General features: G+C 39.1%; 1 protein-coding gene across 1 annotated transcript in view; it reads left to right on the top strand.

Annotated features, from left to right (window-relative positions):
* The window catches only part of LOC139478530 (serine/threonine-protein phosphatase 6 regulatory ankyrin repeat subunit B-like), an 82,348-nt gene that overhangs the window by 11,113 nt on the left and 46,234 nt on the right, over nucleotides 1-25,001 (top strand). The window contains exons 2-3 of the mRNA XM_071261026.1: nucleotides 12,346-12,447; nucleotides 22,613-22,711. Of these exons, the coding sequence (XP_071117127.1) occupies nucleotides 12,346-12,447; nucleotides 22,613-22,711 (201 nt within the window). The remainder of the gene's footprint in view (nucleotides 1-12,345; nucleotides 12,448-22,612; nucleotides 22,712-25,001) is intronic.

The raw sequence follows: 25,001 nt of genomic DNA, 5'->3' as shown, positions 1-25,001 counted from the left end.
TACATGTAAAAAATTTATATGCGTGCATTAAAAACAACTTTCAATACATCCTTAAAAGGGCCCCACTGCAATGCTCTGTGCATGTCACATATTGTTGTGTCCAGACAACTAATTACTTTTGCTTGCAGACCTCAGCTGATACGTAAAATATTTTGGTAATTTCACTTGCAAAATAAAACCCATAAGAAATTGTAGTATACATGAAACATTTTTAGTAATGTTTTCCTAACAACTATGAATAATAGCAAATTCTAGTATGAAGACTTGAAATGAATTTTTTTACTAAAGAGCACAAACACTTTTTAAAAATATTTCTGGACATATATTTTTAATAAAGGATGTTTGATTATAAAAACAAACAAAAAATACTATTTCTATTTTCTTCTATTTTTACTTTATGATCAGTATTGTTTGTTTCAGGAAAATTTCAACCTAAATGATGATATCATTACCACAGCTTGGGCAAGTGAGTCAGAAGATATCAACATCAGTCACTACAGATTGGAATCTTTGTATTCTGTGCCAAAAGAATGCCCATCATGGATCATCCATACTAGTATCGCAACCAAGATTGTATTCTTACGACCGCTTACTCCATGTTTTGTTTGAACGAGCGAATGTCCATGATGGTGAATATACTGGTATATGGCGAAGACTTGAAGGCTGTGATAGAGAGACTTTATCATCTCACAGTGCTGCCTGGCATCGGACTTGCTACTCCAATGCTACCAACAGCGATCAAATACAGCGAGCACGAGACAGGACACAGAAAGAAATACTTGATGATTCCACACCTTCAAAAAAGACAGGCCGTAAAAGGAAAGGAACAGATCTCCATGATGAAACATCCGCACCATTTACACGGTCGTCTACAATGCCATTGGTCAAGGACTTGTGCTTCTTTTGCCAGGAAGAGGACAGACAGACACTTTTTAATGTCAGGACCTTAAATGCTGGGGAAGATTTAAGATATGCCGTTGAAATTTCAAACAATCCTGCCTTAAAGCTCAGACTTTATTCATCAATCTCTCCAAGTGATGCCCATTCCATTGATGTAAGATACCACAAAATCTGCTGGACTACAAATGTATTTCATGTTTTGCGCCAGGAAGCCCACAAAGAAAACAAGCGATCTGAATCTGGACATCAAAGTGCCTGTTTAACCGAACTTATTAATCTGGTATGTAGACAGACAGACAACAAGGCCTATCTGTAAATGGGAGATATTGAAGTTACATATATCAACATGCTGGGAGGTATAGACTGCTTGTCTGACCATGTACCTACTTATTCCAGGCAGTGGCTGAAAGATAGGATACTTACAGAATTACCATCCGTCAGATCTGTTCTGCAAAAAGACCGAAGAAAACCGGCTGTTCTCTACTCCCCTGAAGCCTGCGAGAAAGAGATGGTGCATGCTGCAATTGAAAACGACCAGGGCATGGACAACATGAAGGTTATATACAAGTCAGCACAGCTTGTACGAAAGAGTATAGAAGCCTTTGACAGAGATGACAAAATCAACAATCCCCTATCTGTTACAAGTAACATTAATGACGTCCCAATCGAGCTGAACACTCTGATACGCTGGATGATGGTGGGAACTGTTGAAAACCTTCAGAATGAAGCAAAAGCCAGTGTTGTTGACAGAACAGTACTGACTGTATGCCAGAACATAATGTACGGTTTCAAGTCAAGAAGACAAGTTAAATATACACAGAAAAGAGAAGGTGAAACATTCAGATCTCACAATGGAAGAGAAAATCCTCAAATAATAGGATTAGGCCTTACAGTCCACCATGACACAAGAAACAAGATGATCATGGATCTACTCAGTGCACACAACTATTGCATTCCATACAGACGTTCTCTAATGTTGGAAACAGCTCTGGCCAATGCAGTTGTGAAGAACACCAGACAGTTCCAAGGGTTATATGTTCCACCATTTCTGAGGAAAGGTTCGTTTGTCTTTTTTGCTGTTGACAACACAGACTTTGATGAGGACACTCATGATGGCAAAGGCACCACACATGGGACTATTACTGCTGTATATCAGAGCACTGGAGCAACTGGACAGCAGATATCACCACCCCTTGAGATCACTGAAGCAAACAGTCTCTCTGTGGCTCCCTACCATACCAAGATGCTTCACTGTGAAAAACCAAATCCAAGAAACCATCCACATTCAAAAGACAAAGAATTTATAACCAACAAAGCAGGTATTGGAAAGTCCTATCTCTTGACACACTTTGGCTGGGTTGTTGCTTCCATGATAGCCAGAACAGATGATGAGAAAGAAGCAAGCATGATTCCTGGATGGACTGGCTACATGTCTTTGTTGTCAGAGAGACAATCAACAACTAGAGTTGGTGCCCTACCACTCCTTCCAGAAGTAGCACATGAATGGTCTACACTGCTCACTGTCATATTGCAACTTAAGAAGTTGAAAGAACTAGCAGTTGGAAATGAACATCCTACAGTCATCACATTTGACTTGGACCTTTATGAGAAGGTAATCAAACTCCTAGATGCTAAGCCTGAACTGAAAGAAAACATAGTGCCACGACTGGGAGAACTGCATGTTGTCATGGCTGCGCTGAGAGCTTTAGGCACGTCCATAGAAAACTCTGGCATTGATGATGCATGGATGGAAGTTGATGTCTTTGGCCCCACAACAACAAGACAGGTTCTTACATGTACGCATCACAAACGTTGTCTGCGGGCTCATATGTATACCTACATGGCACTCTATGAATTAGCATTACAAGAGTTCTTCAAGGAATATCCTCAACTTCAAGAAGTTTGTGTGGAAACAGCAGCTGAAATCGAAAGAGCATGCAGGAAGACTGATAAATCATCAAAGGCTGAAATTGTCAAAGATGAACATTCTAATCTGATTGGTCAAATTGAGAATGAAGAAGTCATGGAATCATTTCTGAAATGGGAGACTGAGAAATCAAAGAATGCTATGTTCAAATCACTGATGAATTATCTACATCGAGTTGAGACAATTCTGTTCTTCATAGCAGCTTCTCGCAATGCAGATCTGAAGCTTCATCTTGAGGCTGGAGAAGAACTGAGCGGATTATTCTTTGCTATGGACCGACTCAAGTACAAACGACTGTGGCCCCGATATATTGCTGACATGCATGCCCTGAAGATCGACTTCCCCGAGACTTGGAAGGAGTTTGAAGCTGGAAACATATCAGTTACAAAGAATGACATTCCATTTACATCCATAGGAGCTGATCATGCATGTGAACATCTGAACAGATTAATGAAAGTTCACTCAGGCTTGATTGGTATCTCAAACAATTCCAATGCCAGGCAGCGTTTCTTTTTGGCCTCTCCAGAACTCTCTCGTCTTGCTAGTCAGTACAAAAGTCAGTTTCATCGAGAGGCAAAAGATATGGAAGAACATCATGACCTTTCACCAGGAGTCATTTGTCGGGATCAAACTGCAGTTGACAAGATCAAATCTGCTGTTCTGGATCATGGTAATCCATTTGCTTTTGAAGGTGACAAGATCTTTAACTTAATGACGCATGCCTATGTCCCTGAAGAGTTTGTGTCTCAGATCCTACACATTGATGAAACAGGAAAGAAGCTCTATGAAGAGTACGTGTCTCAACGAATCAACGGGCCAGTGAGTCTTTGGGCACCAGTGAAGAGGGAAAACAACAAGATGTACATGTCAGGATGCCAAAAGAAAACAGTTTGTCTCCGAGATAAGAATGTGGATCTCAGAGAAACAAAAGATTTGTATGGAAGGCTGATGGTTCTTGCCAGATCAAGTAGAGACATTGACTTGAAACAGGCAATTGGTAACTTTGAGTTCACGCTGACTCCAAGGTCACTGTTTTCACCAAGTGGATTGCTGTTACCATGCACCGACAAGTCCAAGTTGATCAGCAGTCTTACAAAGTTTGTAAATGAAGAAGCAATGAACTATGAAGAAAGTCAGCCAGAGAACACAGTTGATGACAGTGACACAGAACAAAATCAAACATTCAACAACATCCCAAGAAAAATTGCTGTTATAGATGGGATGGTTGTACTTCAGAAGATGACAAAGTTACCAAATACAGTGGAAACAGTTGAAGATCTCAGTCAGCTCTTCAATGACAAGAGTGATGAACCTGGCAAGAGGGTTTGATGAGGTCATACTTGCTTTTGACACATACAAGCAAGATTCCCTCAAATCTGCAACAAGAGAAAAGGGGCGCCAAGGAAGAGATCCCATTCAGTACCAAATTAGAGATGACACCAGAATCAAGCACATCATGTTAAATCGTTTTCTGTCTCATGACCAAACAAAAGCTGATCTGACAGACTACCTGGCAGAAAAGACACTGGAGTATAATGCTGATTCGTCTCAAACCTTTATTGCATCTGCATCCGGCTGTACCAGGAGCAACAGAGACTTGGAGTTTGAAGCTAACAATCATGAAGAAGCTGACACACTCATGATATATCTTGCTATTTCAGCTTCACAGCGCAATCCAAGGAACTCGCAGTTGACAATCTTCTCTCCTGACACTGATGTCCTTGTTTTGACCATTGCAAATTACAGCAGTCTCCTGGAAAACACCACACTCTCAATGGCCTCAAATGTTCTTCCAATAAAGCCTCTTTGGACAGCCCTAGGTGTGAGGAAATCATCAGCTTTGCCAGCCTTCCATGCCTTCACAGGAGCTGACAATACAGGCAGATTTTCCCGAGTAGGAAAGGCAACATGGTTTCAGAAATACTTGAAAACGGATGATGATATTGTTAATGCTTTCCTTGTGCTGACTACAAGTGATGAACTCTGTGACCAAATAATTTCAACATTGGCCAGATTTGTATGCAGTGTTTACTGTCCAAAAGGCCTCTCTGTGACAGATATTCCAGAGCTCAGATGGTATCTCTTCTGCAAACGTATGGCAGAGAGTGACAAGCTACCACCAACACTGGGTGCTCTAAAGCAGCACATTCTGAGGGTTCATATTTAAGCTTATGTGTGGGGTCAAGCCAATATCGCCCATCAGATCCAATTAGATCCACTTCAACATGGATTCCATAAGGACAAAGATAACCGGATCCAACCAACAACAATGGATGTTCTCCCAGCCCCCAAAGCTATTATTGAGATGGTGAGGTGTCAGTGTAGGAAAGACTGTTTGACCCAAAGATGTACATGTCGATCAAACAACTTGTCATGTACAGAACTCTGCCTCTGCACCTCAGTGTGTGAGAACGACGATGACACAAATATGTCAACTAATGATGGTGAAGACAGCAATGACATGTTTGATGACTCGCTGTGAATATGATATCAAGACACATATCAGGAATTGTGACTTTATCATTCAAGACATCAAGGGACCTATTTTGGTGTAATGTGACTATGACAATTCTATGTGACATTTTGAAAATTTAAATGCCAAGGCATTGATACAGATGGCTCTTATGTTGCTAAGTTGCTGGAGAAACATATAACCATAGGTAATTATTGGATAAATGACAGTTTTTAAGGGGTCATATGATAATTAAGGTACAATATATTCTTTAACAATTTTACTTTGTGATAGACAGTTGTAACATATAGGATTCAATCCACACTACTGATAATATTGCAAAATCCAACTAAGATATTAGAAAAGTTGAGGTAGTTTTTTGTTAAGAATGTGAAATCATTACCTTAAGCATGTCTAAATTACATATGAGTAAGCATAATATCACATTTAAACAATTAAATGACAAAATAAACACCTCAGAAGCCTTAGACTTGACAAATATGGGCAAAAATGGCCGCCATCTTGAAATCCAAGATGGCCGCCAAATGAATGATGGGAAAATTTGGAAACATTGGTTTTCTTCATCTGTACATTGAAAGCTTTCAGAATATGTATAGTTTTGCTAATCTCCAATTTTTTTCAACAAAAGTACATAAGGAACTGGACTATAAGCATTGCCTCCTACTTGTATATATACTAGCCAACCTACCTAATTGAAATAAAGAAGTTGTTCATCCATAATTCTTATCCTTACTTATGTGTGACATACTATCGAAAATTTAGGTGTATATATGTAAGTATGAAATACAGACAGACAGACATAGATATTTAAATAGAACTAGACAGATAGATGTATAGATATAAATATTTATATATACGTTAATAAACTACTCGAAATCTGATAATTAATTCACTGGGGCTAGTCCGTAATTCCTCGTATACTCGTACATAGTTCTCGAAGACATCGCGGCGTTTGTAGTTCAGTTCAGTCAAAAACTCTTTGAAACCTAGTTATCAGTTCGTCAGCAAACATGTGCGACTTTATGATTCTGAATTCAGTGAACCAAATGTTTTCATATTGCCGTAAAGGTCTTCTCCGCGCCTGGCATACTCGGCAATAAGAGAACCATATGACGTAGAGGTGTTATATCAACGTTAAACGACCGTTCATCCATGACCTAAGGTGATGGCCAGCCAACTGGTATCAAATCACAATAACATGCTTCTGATTGAATCAGCCGATTTAACCGATACAAAGCATACCTGCGTTTACTCTGCAAGAGGTCTTGAGTCACATGGAACATCTCCACTGACACATAGCCGCACAAACCACCAATCTGTCATGTCAAAGACATCCCCGAGTTTTCGTCCAATCAATAGATCCAATGGTGATTCCAGGACAGAGTACCAAGTTCAATGTTTGTTGTCAGAGCTGCATGAAATGGGGATCTGTAATGATGTAATGCCTTGCTGATTGTGTGTCGTTTAACCTAGATATCCTATAACTTCACTAATTCAATCAATAACCGATATTCAGTGATTGTACCAGAGATAATCGGTACATGTTGATGCTGCATTTATGAAGGGGCGTGTCTGACCCCACCAATATGCAGTATGCCACCGTGACTGCTATAGATAAGGGAAAATATTCCCGAGAATATGGAGTGAACTTATATATGAAGAATATACATGTATTTACGACATTTAAAAAAGGTGCTTATCGGGGTGGAGCGGTGCTCATGCTATCAACCACCGGTCTGCCTGTTCCATATACACGTACATACCGCAGTGATGTGGATGGGGTTCTATGTATGGAAGGGCGTTCATTTAGGCCATAAACGTAATTGATTTGTTTCCGAGAGGGGCGGAGGGGAAGCCTAGTGGTAAAAGAGTTCGCTCGCCACGCCGAAGACCTGGGTTCGAATCCCAACATGGGTACAACGTACGGAGCCCATTTCTGGTGTCCCCCGCTCTGATATTGCTGGAATAGCTCTAAAAGCGGCGTAAAACCATACTCACTCACTCTATGTATGAAACACTGAACCCTGTGTGTAGACTGATTGTTCCGGTACTAGTCGGTCATCCTATCTGACAGAGATCCACGCATTCATAAACATAGTTTTCTTCTAGGAAGGGTTATTAGATATTTATTACATCAAACAGTTGAACAAAGGGAGAAAGAAGTTAGAGTAATGGCTGTTCATCCCAGGAGCCTACAATGCTGTTGTAGGTTGACACTGACAGTCGGTGGCGATGTTGTTAAGAGATCTTCCCTGGGAATCATGAAAATAAGTGTATTGTGTGTAGAATATGGGGCACATCATGCTGAAGGAGCCACATAATTAATACATAAGTAGAACCAGTCTCTCCTATTCAAGGCATTGTATCTCCTTTCTGTTTTGGCAAATGTTCCAAACCCTTGCTTCACTACGTTATTATCTTTGGAAGTGACATCACAATCCCTAACTCTCACAGGGGGCACGGGTGGCCCAGTCGTCAAAGGCGCCGCGATTCGCTGTGCAGAGTTGCGTCCCTTGGGCACGCCAGAAACCTATGATTGTGGGTTCCGATCCCGGTTCGCCCTGATTATGTTTCTAGGTTTGTCAGCACCATACCCGTGCTCGTGGGTTTCGATGAATTAAGAAAACTAAATTCTGCACTAAACTGCAGTGTTTTTATGTTCATGTACCTCACGTAGTCATGGTGATGGGAGGATTATCTTTAAATTAGGAATGTTCAAATAACATCAGGAATGTTCAAATCACATAGAAATGATATTTTGTAATTTTCAGTTGTCATTGGTCTCTGAATATCTAGCTTCTTTGTTGTATTTCAATAGTTTCGTGAAAAATCATAATTTTTCAGTGACTGATGTTGGTTAAGAAGATTGTTATTTGTTGCCAGACAAATCGTGGTCAGGATGGTCCTATATTGTTATTTTTGTACACCACGGACCATGACCCTACCTTATGTAAACGTATCTATTAATTCACCACAGTTCGGGGTACTTGAACATCGGTACAAAGAATAAAGTAGTTTATATCCATAAAAATGTGTCACGTATCCATCATCTGTCGTGTGTCGTTTCCAATATACGCACCGGAAGTGGAGAGTTGTCTGGGGAGACAACTCTATTTAGTTTTTTCTCAAGGGTTTCTTATAGAGCCTATGGCATCGAAGGGGTCCATGGTATTTATCATGATGACCTCAATAATTGATGGCTGTTGCAGACAGTCATTCATAGCTCGTATATACAATAAACAAAACCATTTCATAATAATAAGAAATTTCTACAAAAAGCAGAGTCCATTGTTCGATTCCCACCAAATCATAAGCATGTGTTTATGAATCGCTGTCAAATAGTAATGATACCTGGTATCAGGTTAAATGACGGACACAACCAGATCATAATGTAAGCCTCGGTTTCATAAAGGAATGTATAAGACGTTACAAGATTATGTCAAAAACACATACATTTGTTGTTTATCGCCGCATTGACTGGTATTATGAGTAATGATCCTGGAGGTACGATGAAACGCCATCAAGAAGTTACTGATCCCAACCATCCGATCCATTCAGTTGCCAGATACGACATTTCGGGGACTTTCTTAACCCGGAGTCCCAGCGGGGGTACAATTATCGTCACAGAAGATACAGAAATTGAAATTGCGAATGTATTTAGACGTGGGCGTACTTAAGGGAAACGTGCGATATTTCAAAGATGTATCATAACGTGTATTTTCAATCAAGAAAACAGAATATATACAACAAAACTCATTCACTATTTCCGGGTACAATGTCTCTCTCTTTAGGACGAGATTCATTTGCTATTCAAATAAAAGCAACACCAAGGCCTAATGAATTATGATAGAAATGTTTTAAATCAAGTCGATGTTTGCATCCATTTCAAATAGACATCACGCCAAGAAAATACCGATTGGCAGAATTATATATATTTATTTATAATTACAACATTATTTGTTATGTAGCTATAATTTCTGTCGAACGGAATTTATTTTGTATAAACTGTTAATCAAGATCCTGACATAAATGTGCGTGCTTCTGTTTGACTAATCAAAGGTTTTAAATCACAATAATCACCCTTGATTTAAATAGCTTGCTTGGTTTGATGAGATGATTATTTCTTCTCGCGAACAGCTGATATCATTATCCTCACTCTTTGATAGTGATTCATGAACACATGATTGTCCTTAAGTCGTGTTCATATATATGATATCAAAAGACATTTAGGTGAAATCCTCTATGTTTTTTGTTAATATTTGTAACAATGTGTTCGTGAGTTTACTCTTTGATAGTGATTCATGAACACATGATTGTCCTCAAGTCGTATTGATATATATGATATCAAAAGACATTTGGTTGAAATCCTCTATGGTTTTTGTTAATATTTGTAACAATGTGTTCGTGAGTTCACTATTTGATAGTGATTCATAAGGACATGCTCATGATATAATATGGAATCGCGCAATGAACTTCTGATTTCGGAATGGAATCTGTGGCTGTTAACTATCAATCATTGCAGGAAGTTATTTTGAAATAATCACATGAACTCGGAACTTCGGTTCTGAATTAAGTTTAGCGCGGTTAAATCTGACCAAAGATTACCGTCTAATTGACGCCATAATTGACAATTGATAACACTGTGCCTTGTGGCATCACCAAAATGGAACACGTGTGAAACTTAGGCTCCCCACGACCTAACAGTCCATGGAACGGTATGTGGTACTACTACTGGATAAAGGCTGAGAGACTACAATTTAAACGGACTAAGCTCCTACTCACCATGATCACGTGAGGTATTTGTTCACTAGAAACGCATTTGAAAAAAATAAGGAAGATAGTTAATTGACATTAATGATCTTTTCATCGCTGCCAAGACCTCCGGTGACATAAGGGGATTGTTTATTCTATGAAGTTTAAATCCGATTTCAATAACATCAGTTAATACCATTTCTGTATTTTCCTTCTTACTTTCATACTTATGAACACGCTATCAATTTAATCTGTTCTATGATTCATTGAAATGAAAAACAATCAAATGTATATAATGAATCGGGACTGAATCAAACTAATTCAGTACACACGTGCTTTCTGGTGGAAGGAAATAATCTAGCAATTGCGTAAACAGATTTCTTAATGAACTCTATTTGAAATAACTTCAAACAACTTCAAATAGACGCTCCGTGCGATATTAAATATTATTATTTTATTCATTTTGATTTGTTTGATTCAACTGTGTCGTTGACCTTACAATTCTCGCCATCTTCCTTCACCTTTGTCAGATCTGTCAACATCAATCGTTAATAGACCTATTAATCTACAAGAAATAGTCACTTCATGAATAGATAACTTGTTCCCTGTGTGCCGGAGGCTTGTTCCAATATCGACTATAGTGGTGGTATAGACATATGAACGCTATTCAAGAATCGCCTTTGTTAATCCCTGAGGAAACGGTCAAGCATATCCATATAGATTTCCTGTCCATGTACTATAATAATTAATACAAACAGGAGCATCATCATCCTCATCTTTGAGACAGAACGGTTTCGTCGTACAATTGACTGCTCCATTATTTTTGACTGTATCACATCACTGACCACTTGTATTGACGTTGTGTAAGTGTATATGAACCTAACGGTCAATACAACCAATATTGACTCTCCGTTGTATTTACCAACACCATATATCAGGTAGATATATTTGTCCACGTATTATGGAATGCAAAAATAGATTTTATTTATTATCTGAGTTTTATGTTTGCGCTGAAAATATAGACCATCATACAGGTCCATACTGGCAGTCCGTCTCTCTAAATACGCTTTTATTAATGAAAACCTTGACATTCCATGGCCTCCTGTCCAAGTAATGGACATCTTGTGTACAAAGAGTTCTTATAGTCTGTGTACCACAAGGATCCTTCCTGTCCCTTTGTCTTTTCTCTATAATGTTGCTGTTATGAAACGTTCTTCAAATACTAGACTAACATTTAGTCTCTGAAATCTTATATTACACAATATCATTCTTGACTAAAAATAATTAGAAAATTCCCTATGTTGATATGGAATAGAGCTTGCTTGAGCTGGCTAGGCTTGCTTTTGTATGCATTTCAAGATTATGTTTTTCTCATTAAATAAATATATTCCACGGTCATGGTGCAGGACTATTCAAATACCTACGTTATAGAATCCTATTCATATTAATTTGCCCAAGATTACCAAATACACAATAATTCTGATCACAATTGAGTGAACAGAATTATAACGGACACTGACAGACGAAATTATGGCTGCTGTAGAATCGGAGGGAACGTGATCTAGACCTTCACACATGGCGGTGCTCTGGGGACATAACAATAATCCTAGTGACAAGCTAACGCTTTAACACTTTAACCTCTAGGCTTCCCGACCGCCCCAAGTTCGTACACAAGGACGTATGCTGAAATAATTTGACTTTGTTGATTGTCTCATCTGTCGTCTCTAATACTTAACACTATTGTAGTGGGGCGGTCGGGTAGTCTCGTGGTTAAAGCGTTCACTCGTCACGATGAAGACCCGGGTTCGATTCCCGACATGGGTACAATGTGTGAAGCCCATTTGTGGTGTCCCCCGCCGTGCTATTTCTGGAATATTGCTAAAAGCGGCGTAAAACCATACTCACTCACTTACTCACTCACTTACCCACTCACTCACTATTATAGCGCAGCTTTACATGTCAAAAGAATTGATTAAAAACACATCTTGCATTGAACAAGATTGTCAATCACGACACGCTTCAATTTTAACTCAAGAATGTCCTATTTCTTAATGTATTTTCCTTCTATCGTTTAATATGATGACATCTAGTGCTTTGAAAGCAAGACGTATACCACGCCAACTGACAGCGGTACCGAGATACTGTTACCTCCCAGCGACGTGGAAGCCACTAAAATCCAAATAACATGCATTTTGTTCGGCCCATCCTTGCATGGAGGCTACCCCTATCAAACATTGAGTAGTATGGTATATGTGATACCCAAGTTGTTATATGATCCTGTCTACTGTTCCAGGAAACCGGTGTCACCCCTCTTATGGTTGCTGTACGAGAGAACAAGCTTGTAATTTCCGAACGTCTCCTTGACCTAGGGGTCAACGTCAACGCTAAGGCCAAGGTGAGTTTCCTGTCACGGTAACGCCAAAGAATGAATTCACAACCACGCGAAGAGTTAATGGATATGTGAATAATTAATCCACATCATTGTGAAAATGTAGCCCATCGATCGACTGTTTTTTAAATAGTGGCTGGATGACAAAGCTGGCTCGCTAAGACGTCTTCAATGCAACTAAAAGCATTTTAATTTCGTGAAGATAACCATCTGAGCATTCCAGAATGTGGGAGTAAACTCCTTGAAAACAGTTTTCCAGAGTTACATATCGGTGTTGAGTGTTTAACTAAGCCGTGTGATGAGTGGGTTCATTTTATTGACTTGAGGAAAAGACCTCACTCTGCCAGGAGAGGTATTGACACATGCAACTTACTTGTAGAGACGCTGCTCGATCAATAAAAATGCTGATTGATTTTCACTTATGCAACATTAATAATCGACCAAACCTCGAGTATGATTACTGGAAATCAAGCTTGCAAACGACAATTTCAAACGATATTTAGTTGTTTGTATGCGGTCTCTAGACGTTTGTATTTCATTATTAGGAGGTCAAACTAACGAGCTCGCGACGACAATGTGTGATTTGAAGTTTGTTGCAACACAACGACACCATCGACCGTTATCCTCCGCAAAAAGATGTGAATAACCAATTCCGGTATAATTTAGTATTGATTTTACTCATTTAGTATTGTGATTGCTTAGTTGCTGTGGAATAGGCTGATAGGTGATGTATAGAGGTCGGAACGGATGAAAGTGAAAATACGTGTTATGGAGATGCTGACATTTAAAAATGTATATTATAATATTTTGATTCAGTGAGTAAGATATTATACTGTATCAAAACTTTATCAATATTCCAGCAATATCACAGCTTGGGATACCAGAAATTGAACTTTGATTTAAACTAAAAAGAAATTAAACATATAGCTGATGTTCGCTCTTAAAACGGCTTTGAATTTTTTAACTCGAGATGAAGATAATAATTTGGCTGTTAAGTTGTATTGTTTGTGAAAGGCTTTTGTCGCTTTTAGTTATTTGATGGTTTATAATTTTACCTATTTTTTTGTCTCACCGGAATCCTCTCAAGTCAAAAGAATTAGTCAATGATGCGACGTCTTTCGAATGTATGAATGTATCAGTTGAGACATGTATATGGTAGTTGTGTTTAAATGTGTCCAGAGGAGATTGTGGGTGTACTCTTTCCGTAGCGTTACCAATAACAGATTTCAATATATAAAGTATATACGTGTCCATGAAAATTAGACTGGACCAAAGAAGTCTAATTGGATCAAATCCGAAATTAAATTGGCGAACTATTTGACATTGTTATCCTATAACTTATAACATAATAGTATCACTTATTCGTGCGTGTACATGCCTATTGAAAAGTGAAGACGGAGTAACAAATATAATATGACAGGAAATGTAAATTATGTAACATAGGTGATATTGGAGATGAATTTCATTATAATCTTAGATATTAGTATTTCACAGAAGAAAGAAAACGGTATGAAATAGAAGAATATTTAATAAGGCCAAACATTTTAAAATGTATAGCTCTATTCAACTGTACCCTCCCGCCCTTACTGCAGGGTAACATACGTATTGTATGTAAATGAATTACATAAAACAACACCAACACATGCCGAATACCTGTTTGTGTCGACCATCTAACGCATGAAAGTAATTCCCAATCAAGCTTCTAAATCATGTCGAATACCTGTTTGTGTCGACCATCTAACGCATGAAAGTAATTCCCAATCAAGCTTCTAAATCATGTCGAATACCTGTTTGTGTCGACCATCTAACGCATGAAAGTAATTCCCAATCAAGCTTCTAAATCATGTCGAATACCTGTTTGTGTCGACCATCTAACGCATGAAAGTAATTCCCAATCAAGCTTCTAAATCATGTCGAATACCTGTTTGTGTCGACCATCTAACGCATGAAAATAATTCCCAATCAAGCTTCTAAATCATGTCGAATACCTGTTTGTGTCGACCATCTAACGCATGAAAGTAATTCCCAATCAAGCTTCTAAATCATGTCGAATACCTGTTTGTGTCGACCATCTAACGCATGAAAGTAATTCCCAATCAAGCTTCTAAATCATGTCGAATACCTGTTTGTGTCGACCATCTAACGCATGAAAGTAATTCCCAATCAAGCTTCTAAATCACGCCGAATACATCTAACAATTTACAATGAAGGCAATTACGTTCACACTGCTTGAAATGTAAACTTATTTCCCAGGAAAAGTGGCTAATTGATTCTTTATTCAGTTTTGTTATCTGAAAATATTTGTACATTATCGTGCGCACTACAGTGAAACTGGTGCGACATAAACTCCATTGGGCAGCAGAAATAGCGGTGAACTCGGCGTTCGTGCCGACATCATTCTAGCGTCGGTTGAGGCTTGCATATCTGTTAATTTCTCCTTGTCCCGTGTTTGCCGGTATATTAGCCTCTGTTTGAGTTTCCTGCATCTCCGTTACCTGCACTTCAGCAATCAATGCGCTGATTTTCTGTGTTATATCCATCTCCACATACACAAAATGTCTTTGTTGAGAGTTCTGAGCGTGTCGCATGAAAGGTTCACGATACCCAGAACGTTCAATACACCCCAGCGGCTATCAAGCACATACAAATTTACTGGAAGTACGAATTTGTTTAAATAACTCGACATTTACGTCTCACAAAGAATATTTTCCTCAAGTTAATATTTGTGCAAGAAATTATAGATTTTGTGTTTTTACAGAGACATTTTTCACAATTTACCCTTATCCACATTTGAGCGATTTTTTAAATACAATCAATTATGCTCCATTAAAGTAGTGTAAAATGAAAGCATTCAATGTGTTGTGTGGTGTTGCTATGGAACATGATAGTGGCCTAACTCGTCATGGCGAGAGAAACTGTATGTGCATATATAAGCATCATTATACAAGCATTTTTATATACATGAAACCACTGTATCGTCGGGGCCAAGTCTTCTAAGCGGTGTCGCTCGTCACGCCGAAGACCCGGGTTCGCTTCCCCACGTGGGTAAAATGTGTGAGGCAAGCCCAGGTCTGGTGTTCCCCGCAGGTGATAGTGCTGTAATATTGCAAGAAATGGCGTAGAACACCATTCATTCATTCTTGAAGTCAACAATTGTGTGAATTTATTTTCATTTCTCTTTTTTTCATTCAGAAAATCCAGAACAGCTTAAACCTTTAATTGACTGTAATAATAGTCAGTTGCGTTACCTTCACATGCTGATTGGCAGCCAACATCTTTTATTGTAGTTATTTGAAAATAAGCTGCTGAATTTGTGAGTAAGCATCAAAATGGGTTTTACTTTTTAAGGGCATGAAATAAATTTTAAAAGAAAGGAAATATTTACATTTCCAAGAATATCTAAGGTCAAACGGATCAAAGAGTTGAGTATGGGTTTTCTGGGTTTTTTTTAGCAAAACATAATCTGCTCTAGAAAGTGCTGGTAAACAAGAATTTGTCATCAGGTTTAATCAAGTCAATTGACATGTTGGATGATCTGATGAACATTATTTGGCTTCAGCTTTCACAGAATACAATTCTACGTCCTGAGGCGATGACTGGAAGCTAATCCTTCTCAGTCAATAATCCCAGAATATTAAATGGTCGGTGTCTTAAATCTTTGTCGGAATCTTACCTTTCGCCATGGCAACAGTGTTACAGCTTAAACCGTTGAAACTTTCAAAAAAAGAAATGTTATTTTAAAAAGCTACTTGATAGATATTTGTGAATAAATCCGATATTTATTCAGAAAATATTGACGCTGGAAGCGTTTCCTTTCATTCTTTTTTTAAAATTAATAACCTCTGATATATAAATTATATATCAGATACACGGTTGATAGCATCCAGCTATCTGATTGGCTATTCGCCGTCTGAAAAACAATACAAGCCAGTAGGCTGGCCTGTACGTACTTCATGACGTTAAAAACTGGCCCCCTCCTGGTATAACGTCATGTAACGTCATGTAACGTCATGTAACATCATGTAGATGATTTCCGGCTTTCTATACGCGTCTTTGTTTTGTTTGTTTATTTGCTGTTTAACGCCGCACTCACCAGTTTTCCAGCCATATGACGGCGGTCTGTAAATAATTGAGTCTGGACCAGACAATCCAGTGATTGATATGATGAGTATCGATATACACAACTAGGATGTATGGCATGCATCAACCAAGACACCCGATCAAGTTAGTCGCCTCTTTAGACGGGCGTTGTTGCCTGTTACGGCAAGCATGGGTTGCTGAAGACCTATTCTAACCCGGATCTTCAAGGGTTCTATGCGCGTTCTCAGAATTGACATAGCTCACATTTTCAGTTACCATACCGTTACCAGATCTGATACTATCACATATACATATCTCTCCGGGCATTAATATCTGTAACTCATGAGCACATTATGATACATTCGTCACATGTGTCTTTGTCTCTTTTGTTACTCACAGTGTCGTTGCGTCATCCCAACCGTGATGGATTAGTAATAAATCTGACCTGAACGTATCCACCCCCATCAGAGGAACGTGTCGTTATATGGCTGAACTAATTTTCACTCACTCACTCACTCACTCACTCACTCACTCACTCACTCACTCACTCACTCACTCACTTGAAAGAAAAGTTGACATAGAGATAATTGGTAAATCAAGGAGGGAGATGGAGCGGGACCATGGATTTCGTGGATTTCATGGGTTTGCTCGATCCCGTATATGTAAACCCGTGAAATCCCCACACATGCCTTTGGACATGTCCATTGTCCGTCACGTGCAAAATGGAACCGCTAAAATATAAGTAACATTATTGAGTCCTGTATTTTTAAGAAATTGAGGGTGTGTCCCTTCACTTACCCCCAGTGTGTTATAAAATACGTACATGCTTTATACGTCGTCCAATTACGACCCATCCGATCAGAGCCCGAACCTTGGCGACATTCCTTTATCCTTGTTTCATAAGACAGATGGTCCGTAATGCCGCGTTTCCAGTAGCTTATTCGATACATTTGCTCATATCATGGTTTACCGTTTGCATTGGCAACAAATATACGCAGTCCTTTAATTTGTACTGTTGTAAGTGAAGACAAGATGGTTCTATGCCTAATATATCTAAATAAATGATCGAGAATGGGTCAATTGTTTGTGCCAGGCGCCTAAGCAACAGGATAGCATGTCTCCCAGAAAAAACAGTCGATATTACTGCATGTAGAACAATCACTGGAATTGAAGCCCTGTCAGCTCCGTTCCATCAGGTGTCCTGTCATTACATGGCTACAAAATAGAACACACGCTCTTATTGCATTTTTTAGAACTCTATAGAGAAGACTTAAAAAATGCATCGATTTTTTCCGCGTTTGAAACATTATTTTATGCCCTGGCTTCATAGATGAATGCATGTCTGACGACGCTCAAGGGAACACAGGACTAACAGTGCGTTGTTGCCAAGTCCTCACGTGTCCATGTTCTTCATATAGCTAGCCATGTGTGTTTAATAACGTTTAGCCACATGTGCTTCGTAACGCTAGCCATGTGTGCTTCGTAACGCTAGCAATGTGTGGTTTGTAACGCCTAGCCACGTGTCCTTCATAACGCTAGCCATGTGTGCTTCATAACGCTAGCCATGTGTGCTTCGTAACGCTAGCCACTTGTGATTCATAACGCTAGCCATGTGTGCTTAATAACGCTAGCCACGTGTGCTTCGTAACGCTAACAATGTGTGCTTCGTTACGCAAGCCATGTGTGCTTCGTAACGCTAGCAATGTGTGCTTCATAACGCTAGCCATGTGTGCTTAATAACGCCTAGCCATGTGTGCTTCATAACGCTAGCAATGTCTCCTTAATAACGCCACCCATGTGTGATTCATAACGCTAGCCATGTGTGTTTCATAACGCTAGCCATGTGTGCTTCATAACGCTAGCCATGTGTGCTTCATAAGGCTGACGTATGCTTTATATGTCTCTCCGTACGTGCAGCTATTTAGTGACGAATAGGTGAAGATATGTGTATAACGTTATGCAATCAGCCACACGTGACGCGCAACGTAATTTCCTACAAAAGTTAGTCACTGTTCAATGATCTGGACATCCTGATGCAAACAAGTTACAAAACCCGCTCGGCAAATACTGCTAGAAATACTGGACCAATTATGTTCAAATTCTTAATGAAATGGAATCCTCCCGAATTTGAGGCAAACGATTCTTCAATGTATTTACAGTTAGCGACATCAAACTGAATTGATTTGTTATCACGCGCTAGTTTCTTTATCGGAATGTGACGCGAAGCGTTTGTTTGGCGCCATATTAATTGCCAGGTGACCTCCAGACGACAATTTGGTTATGTTTAGTCTCCGTGCATCACGTACATCTAAAGTCTGTCTTAATATACATCAAGCGACGCCGTTTCACTGTAAGAAGCTTGAAGTGCCGAGATTACAGAGATCGGTAAAATGTCTGTTGCCATGACAACGGGTACATCTTTTCTAGTTGTTCTCCAATCTACCGGGGTACTTGAACATTTATCTGAACGCCAGTGACCGAAATGAATTTAATGTAATTTACATGCAAGGTGCGAAGAAATTTAATATTGGACTAAGACAACGGGCCTGTGGTATTCGTCTTCGATTGTTTTCACATGACAGTGGGTTTGTTTGTTTGTTTGTTTGTTTGTTTGAACATTGTCTTCTTACGGGTTTCCAAGATACAATCGTCAATATATTCATACAGGAGATGAATGTGAATAGTAGTTCAAGATCTGTGTGTTTTTTAGGACTATTAATCCCTCCTGGAGATCGAAAAGTATTTATGCATGATAACGGGAAAGTGACGCTATAAATATGAGAGTTAGATTAATGGAAAAAAGAATGATAACATGAAAACGATTTTGTTGCGAAAACACATTTTGAAAAGATGAATACATTGAACTTGTATTATGAGAGTACAACGGAAGTGTACCTCGACAATACATACAGATGGTCATGTGGCCTAGTAGTTACTGCATTCACGCGTCACGTTCTGTGTTCGGGTTCTTGCATCCGAAGGGTTACAGCTTGAGAAATCCCCGAGGCACGTGCATAATCTCGAAGCAAATACCTAATACCACGTTTTTATTTTTTAATACTTATACTCACTTGTAGAGTGAGTGAGTGAATTGTGTTTAACGCTGCTTTGAAAAAGAATGTCAGTTTCTTCACGGGGTGTCAATTTAATATGGTAGGAAAGCCTGAAGTGCAGCACTTAGTTTACCACTTTGATGAAACTACGGGCATGAACTGAACAACCGAGAATTAGGGCCATTAAAGAATTCCAACACACGATCATAGGATTCATAATGAAAACCAGAATCATTTAATCAGGGAGTGTCACTTAAGGGAATTACTAGCCCTGAAGACTTCTGTGGTAGGGATGGGGAGAACATGTCTAATTCTTTAGCACTGGTGACAAAAATGATGTCCGATGAAAATTTACTATTTTACTTCACGTGTCTGTGCATGTGTTTGTGCCATCGGTGCGGCAGGATACGCCTACATTTTCGTGAACACCTGGTATTATCACTATGTGATAATGATTCAGAAACATATACTCATGCTGTAGTTGGAATCGAACAATCGACTCGAGTAGACATTTCTTATAACTGTACAAATGTGTTTAGTCTCTTTTTATTATTTAGAAACGTCATGATCAATTCAAATGTCAAGGGATAGTCCCAGTCGTGTCCCGGTAGCATGGGACAAGGGAGGAAATTGCCCGTCAGGATGTCCATGTTTGGAAGTCTTACACATGCATGTCCGCACGTGTCAGCCTGAGTCAGCGTCATAACCTATAGCTCGCCTTTCTCTTTGTAACCAAGCCTCCTAAAACCACCTTTAAGTCCCGCCTTTTACAAACATCATGAAAGTACAGGCTTGTCAATTTATACTGTTCGCTTAAACAACTTCTACATTTCTACAGTCACCCCAGTTTGATTTTTATTACACACAACTCAAATTACATTTTTCTATAAAGGTTAAAAAAAACCCAAAATAACCAAGCTCTCCGGATGTTAATAAGCAGGGTGAAATTGAAACCAAATAAATTTGTTTTACGTTTTTACGCAAACGACGCCAATTACAACATGTTTTCTGCCATAAACGTTTGGAAGTGGACCAATAATCAAACTCCACGGTTTACTGAGCTACGTGACATTAAAACCAAAATAAACTCAGAAGTTATTGAAGACAATCAACCGCCAGTCGATGATAATTACGTAGTTAACATTAGGTGCAAACTGACACCCCATGTGCGGTAGTCGGCGGGAGTCGCCATCAGCAGGTAGTGTATTGATCAAGCACTATCGTCTTTCATAGCGTTCCTTACAGTGAGATCGTACTGTTTGATGACTGCTATGGGAACACAGCGATAAGATTGCAAGTAAATACATCACCACTGATCCCCAAAGTGTAACACTTTTTACGGAGTTTTCATTCCGGAAATACGAAGCAAACCACTTTTTGATAAATAGAGCCGCGGGTTAAATTCAGCAGAACGCATTTGTGTTTTTGATTGTCCAGTATGTGTGTGCTCCGCTGAAAGCAGCACTTGACGGTTCGGCTCGCATTCAGTGAGATGTACTTTCTGGGTCCTACACGAGTTTTCAATTAGCTCTCATGCCTACTCGCGGTACTTAACTAACATGTTTTTGCAGTGTGATGGACAATTAGGAGGATCATGCTTGGAGAGAATAGATTATTATTGAAACATCACGACAAGATATGATTTGATATTGATGAAACGATGTTGATAATAACACTTGCTAAACGTCCCTAGCAACGACACAATGCAATGTTGTATCTGGTAAAGTTTTGAACTTTTAGAGAACGAACTTCTCGGATTATCATTAAAACAGTTCTTTTTGGACTTGAGTGATTTATAATGTGCACAAATATTGATAAATGTGTTCCCTTCTCTGTACTTAAGGTTCTCTGCATCTCTTTTGTTGATGGTGCATCTGCACAGCGAGTGTGCATGTATGTGGGTGCATTATTCACATCGAAAACCGAAATTGACGCTGGTGTTCCACGAGTATCGCGTTACCTTGGTTTATGGTTCGCGTTCATTTGGTACGGCTTTCATGACTACACATTGAGTGGTTGGGATTTATTAATATTTATTCTCCCGTTATAATTGGTCCCCAGCAAAATGCTGGTCATAAGACGCCACCAAATGGATCGGATGGTCGGACTTGATCACGGTCTGCAATATCAATCCTTCTATCGTCTGGACCACTCTCGATTATTTACAGACCGCCGTCATATATCGCGAAAACTGAGCGCGACGTTAAAATAACAAACAAACGAAACGAAACAGTGTCTGAAATTTTGTTTCGCTTCGTTTGTGTACATTAATGCTTCAAACAACAGCATTGTATCCCTTTCATATAGTCATTCCTCTTAAAGACAAACAAATGTATAATGTCGAATTGGATAGTTTCGTATCAAGATTCAGATATCTTTTCATTCATATTGTTCCTTCACAAAGCATATACCGTGAAATACAGAAAATGGTGACCCCGTTAATCCGTATACCTCACGATAATGACTTCCCACTGGGAACCTCTATTTAATGAAGGTAGTCAAATACGTATGTATGATTTGTAAAAATTTGTTAATATGAACGATTTCTCACCATCCAGACTACCATACCATCACACTGTATGAAGGCATGTCGCCCACGTCCCGTAGTCCGGAAGTCCATACCTTTAGGGAAATCTGTGTATACCTGAAGAGGTATTAGGTATTAGAACGACCGTTTTGCTGGCAACGGTACCGCCCGGATATATTCGTGTTAGTCCGCGGGGATTCTAGGTTAGAATTGGCTGGTTGTAAGAGGTGAGTTGATGGAATTAGGGGGTAAAGCTCGGTGACTTGGTTGATTTACGTGTCACCGTACCCCGACGGCGTGGATCATTGCTCACGTTATCAATCACTGGATTGTCTGGTCCAGACTATTTGCAGGCCGCCGTCATACTGTAATAATCATGAGAGCGGCGTTAAATAAAAAAACAAATAAAGTTTAACTCCCTATGGAATGTGTTTCGGCAGAAAAACGAATGGTGACGTTTATTAATCAGATGTTGTATCCAACTACATGTTGTCTGTTTGTGTCCCTGCAGGATGGGCGCACGGCGCTTCACTACGCTGCTTCTTACGCCAAGGACGACATCATCAAACTGCTGCTCAGCCGGAAGTCCGATCCAAGCATGCCGGGTGGGGTAAGTGTGTCTTCCATACTGGTGGCTGTAGAGCAGATAGGTACCGTGGACGTCACATGTGGTTTGTGTAGATACAGTTATTCCAAACCATTTTAAGCTTCCGTTAATGTTGTCTCGACGTCTCACAATACATCTGGCGCCAACTATGACAAAGGCCGATACCTTTACATATATATCATGTATTGTATACGATCAGGGGTTGCCAGTTTGCCAGAATGTGACTAGGCACTTGCAACCTTACATTTAAAAAGAGAAGGACATTAAGGATAGATTATTGGGAGATAAACACTCTTTGTTTTGAATGTAAAGGTATAGAAATGGCACTGTTAAGTTGAAGATTGAAACGAAACCGAAGAGACAAAATTAGTGATAACACCAAATTTTATGCTTACGACGATAATGATGGCGATGGTATGGGTTGAGTCAAAGGCTTTGAGAAGGTTCCCGAATCCACTGATGAAACACAGACAGTCGACATATATTCTGAAATGGTTATTGACCCAAGAATTGACTTCAACAGTCTTTAGGAGTTATAAACGTGAATAAACGGTGTGCACACTTTGTAGTGGATTTACCCAAAGTGTAATTCTTATTAATAATACGTCAACAATAACAACTTCACATACTGCTGATTTAGTCATTGACATCAAAAGCACTCAAGACAACAATACGAAATCAGCGACATCATTCTGTGCAATAATGCAACACACGCCCCACCCATTATTTTATCAGCCTATTAGAAATCAGGTTCCCTTATTGGGCGTGGCCTAGTTGTTTTATGGAAACATGACACAAGAAAAGTTGATTGATTAGCCAATCAAATGACACGGGATCATTCGCAATTTATTTACTTCAACACATTTCCGTTGCGTGTATGAGAACCATTGAAAGTGCGTTGAACCAGGCTTACGCCAGCAAACATCTATTTGAAAGAATATTGAATATTTAAGGAACCGCAACTCCATTATCTTTAGTTCAAAGTGACTACTGACCCCTATTGAGGAAAACGCATTTCAGAATAAATATTATAATCTGCGGAGATGCGGCCGTCATATCAACTTTTTCAGATTTTGTTTTTGCGATTTGACCAATTAGAATCGAGTATTTTCCAAGTCATGGTAGAATGTCAGTTAGAAGAGAAGACGTTATCAAGTTTTAAAGTTCTATGTTGGTGTGTTTATAACACATTACCACACTATTGCCGTATCTTTAATCGTGATTGAGGCTGCAAAAAAGTGCCTTGATGTTCGCATCAAGGAAATGCATGCACACTTAATGTAAATGATACCTAGTTATCTTATTTTAAAATAAGATCATTTCAGCGAGGGGCTGAGAAATATGTCATCATATTTTATTGAGAGGTTGTGTTGGATTATGTTCGCACGATTTATTTAAGGAATATGTCAATTTGAAATATGTATGTATGTATTGATAAAAATATAACTGCCAGGCCAAAGAAAGTATACATCTGTGTTTGAGGGTAGCTGAAATTCAAACAAACAAACAAACATTGGTTATTCGATGCTGATGTATTTGATACGGGTATTATTGTTGTGTTTTGAACCTCAAGTGTGCTGTGTTTCGGCGACTGTTTTCAGCCTAGTTTGATGTTTTGCTTGTTTGTTGGTTAATGCCGCACTCAACAATATTGCAGCTATATGGCGATGGTCTATAAATAATCGAGTCTTGACCAAACAATATTTTCAACCTGGTAACGTTTAGATAACTTTTGTAATGATTACGTCAAAATTAATTTTTCAAGTGAATACTTTATTTTGTCCGGCAGTGTATTACACTACAAAGTGGCACTGCCCGGTCTACCGCCCCTCGACAGATATGCCTTGATCATGGGTAATTAAGAAAGATAAAATAGTCATTCTTTGATGTCAGTCGAAACTAAATAGAACCGGAATCAAGCACTTCAATCAAAAATAATAATATCCATGATATCCTTTCAATGTGAATAGTTAAGGGCAACATGTATGTACATGTATGGGAGACAACATGAAGGCTATTTGTTCAGCTGATTTTGTCCCTCAGTATTGATACCAAGATTGGATAGCGGTGTTGACATGGAGACATTTAGACATAAGTTCCTTGAACACAACAAATGACAAAGCTGGCCAGTACTAACACTAGAACACCTAGGACTTAATCAAACCCTGGCTTCATAATATATGTAAATCCTAATCGCATTAGTTTTTGTTATTGTGCACGGGCTCCGGGTTAACAAAGACGATCCCTTCTCATTCTGGGGATATTCTAGAAAACCGGAAGCTGATGACGAACC

The sequence above is a fragment of the Haliotis cracherodii genome, unplaced genomic scaffold (assembly GCF_022045235.1).
Source record: "Haliotis cracherodii isolate W230 unplaced genomic scaffold, xgHalCrac1.p SCAF_4, whole genome shotgun sequence".
In the NCBI taxonomy this organism is placed as follows: Eukaryota; Metazoa; Mollusca; class Gastropoda; order Lepetellida; family Haliotidae; genus Haliotis; species Haliotis cracherodii.
The sequence above is the reverse complement of the archived record's forward strand: the minus strand, read 5'-3'. Positions and strand labels throughout refer to the sequence as shown.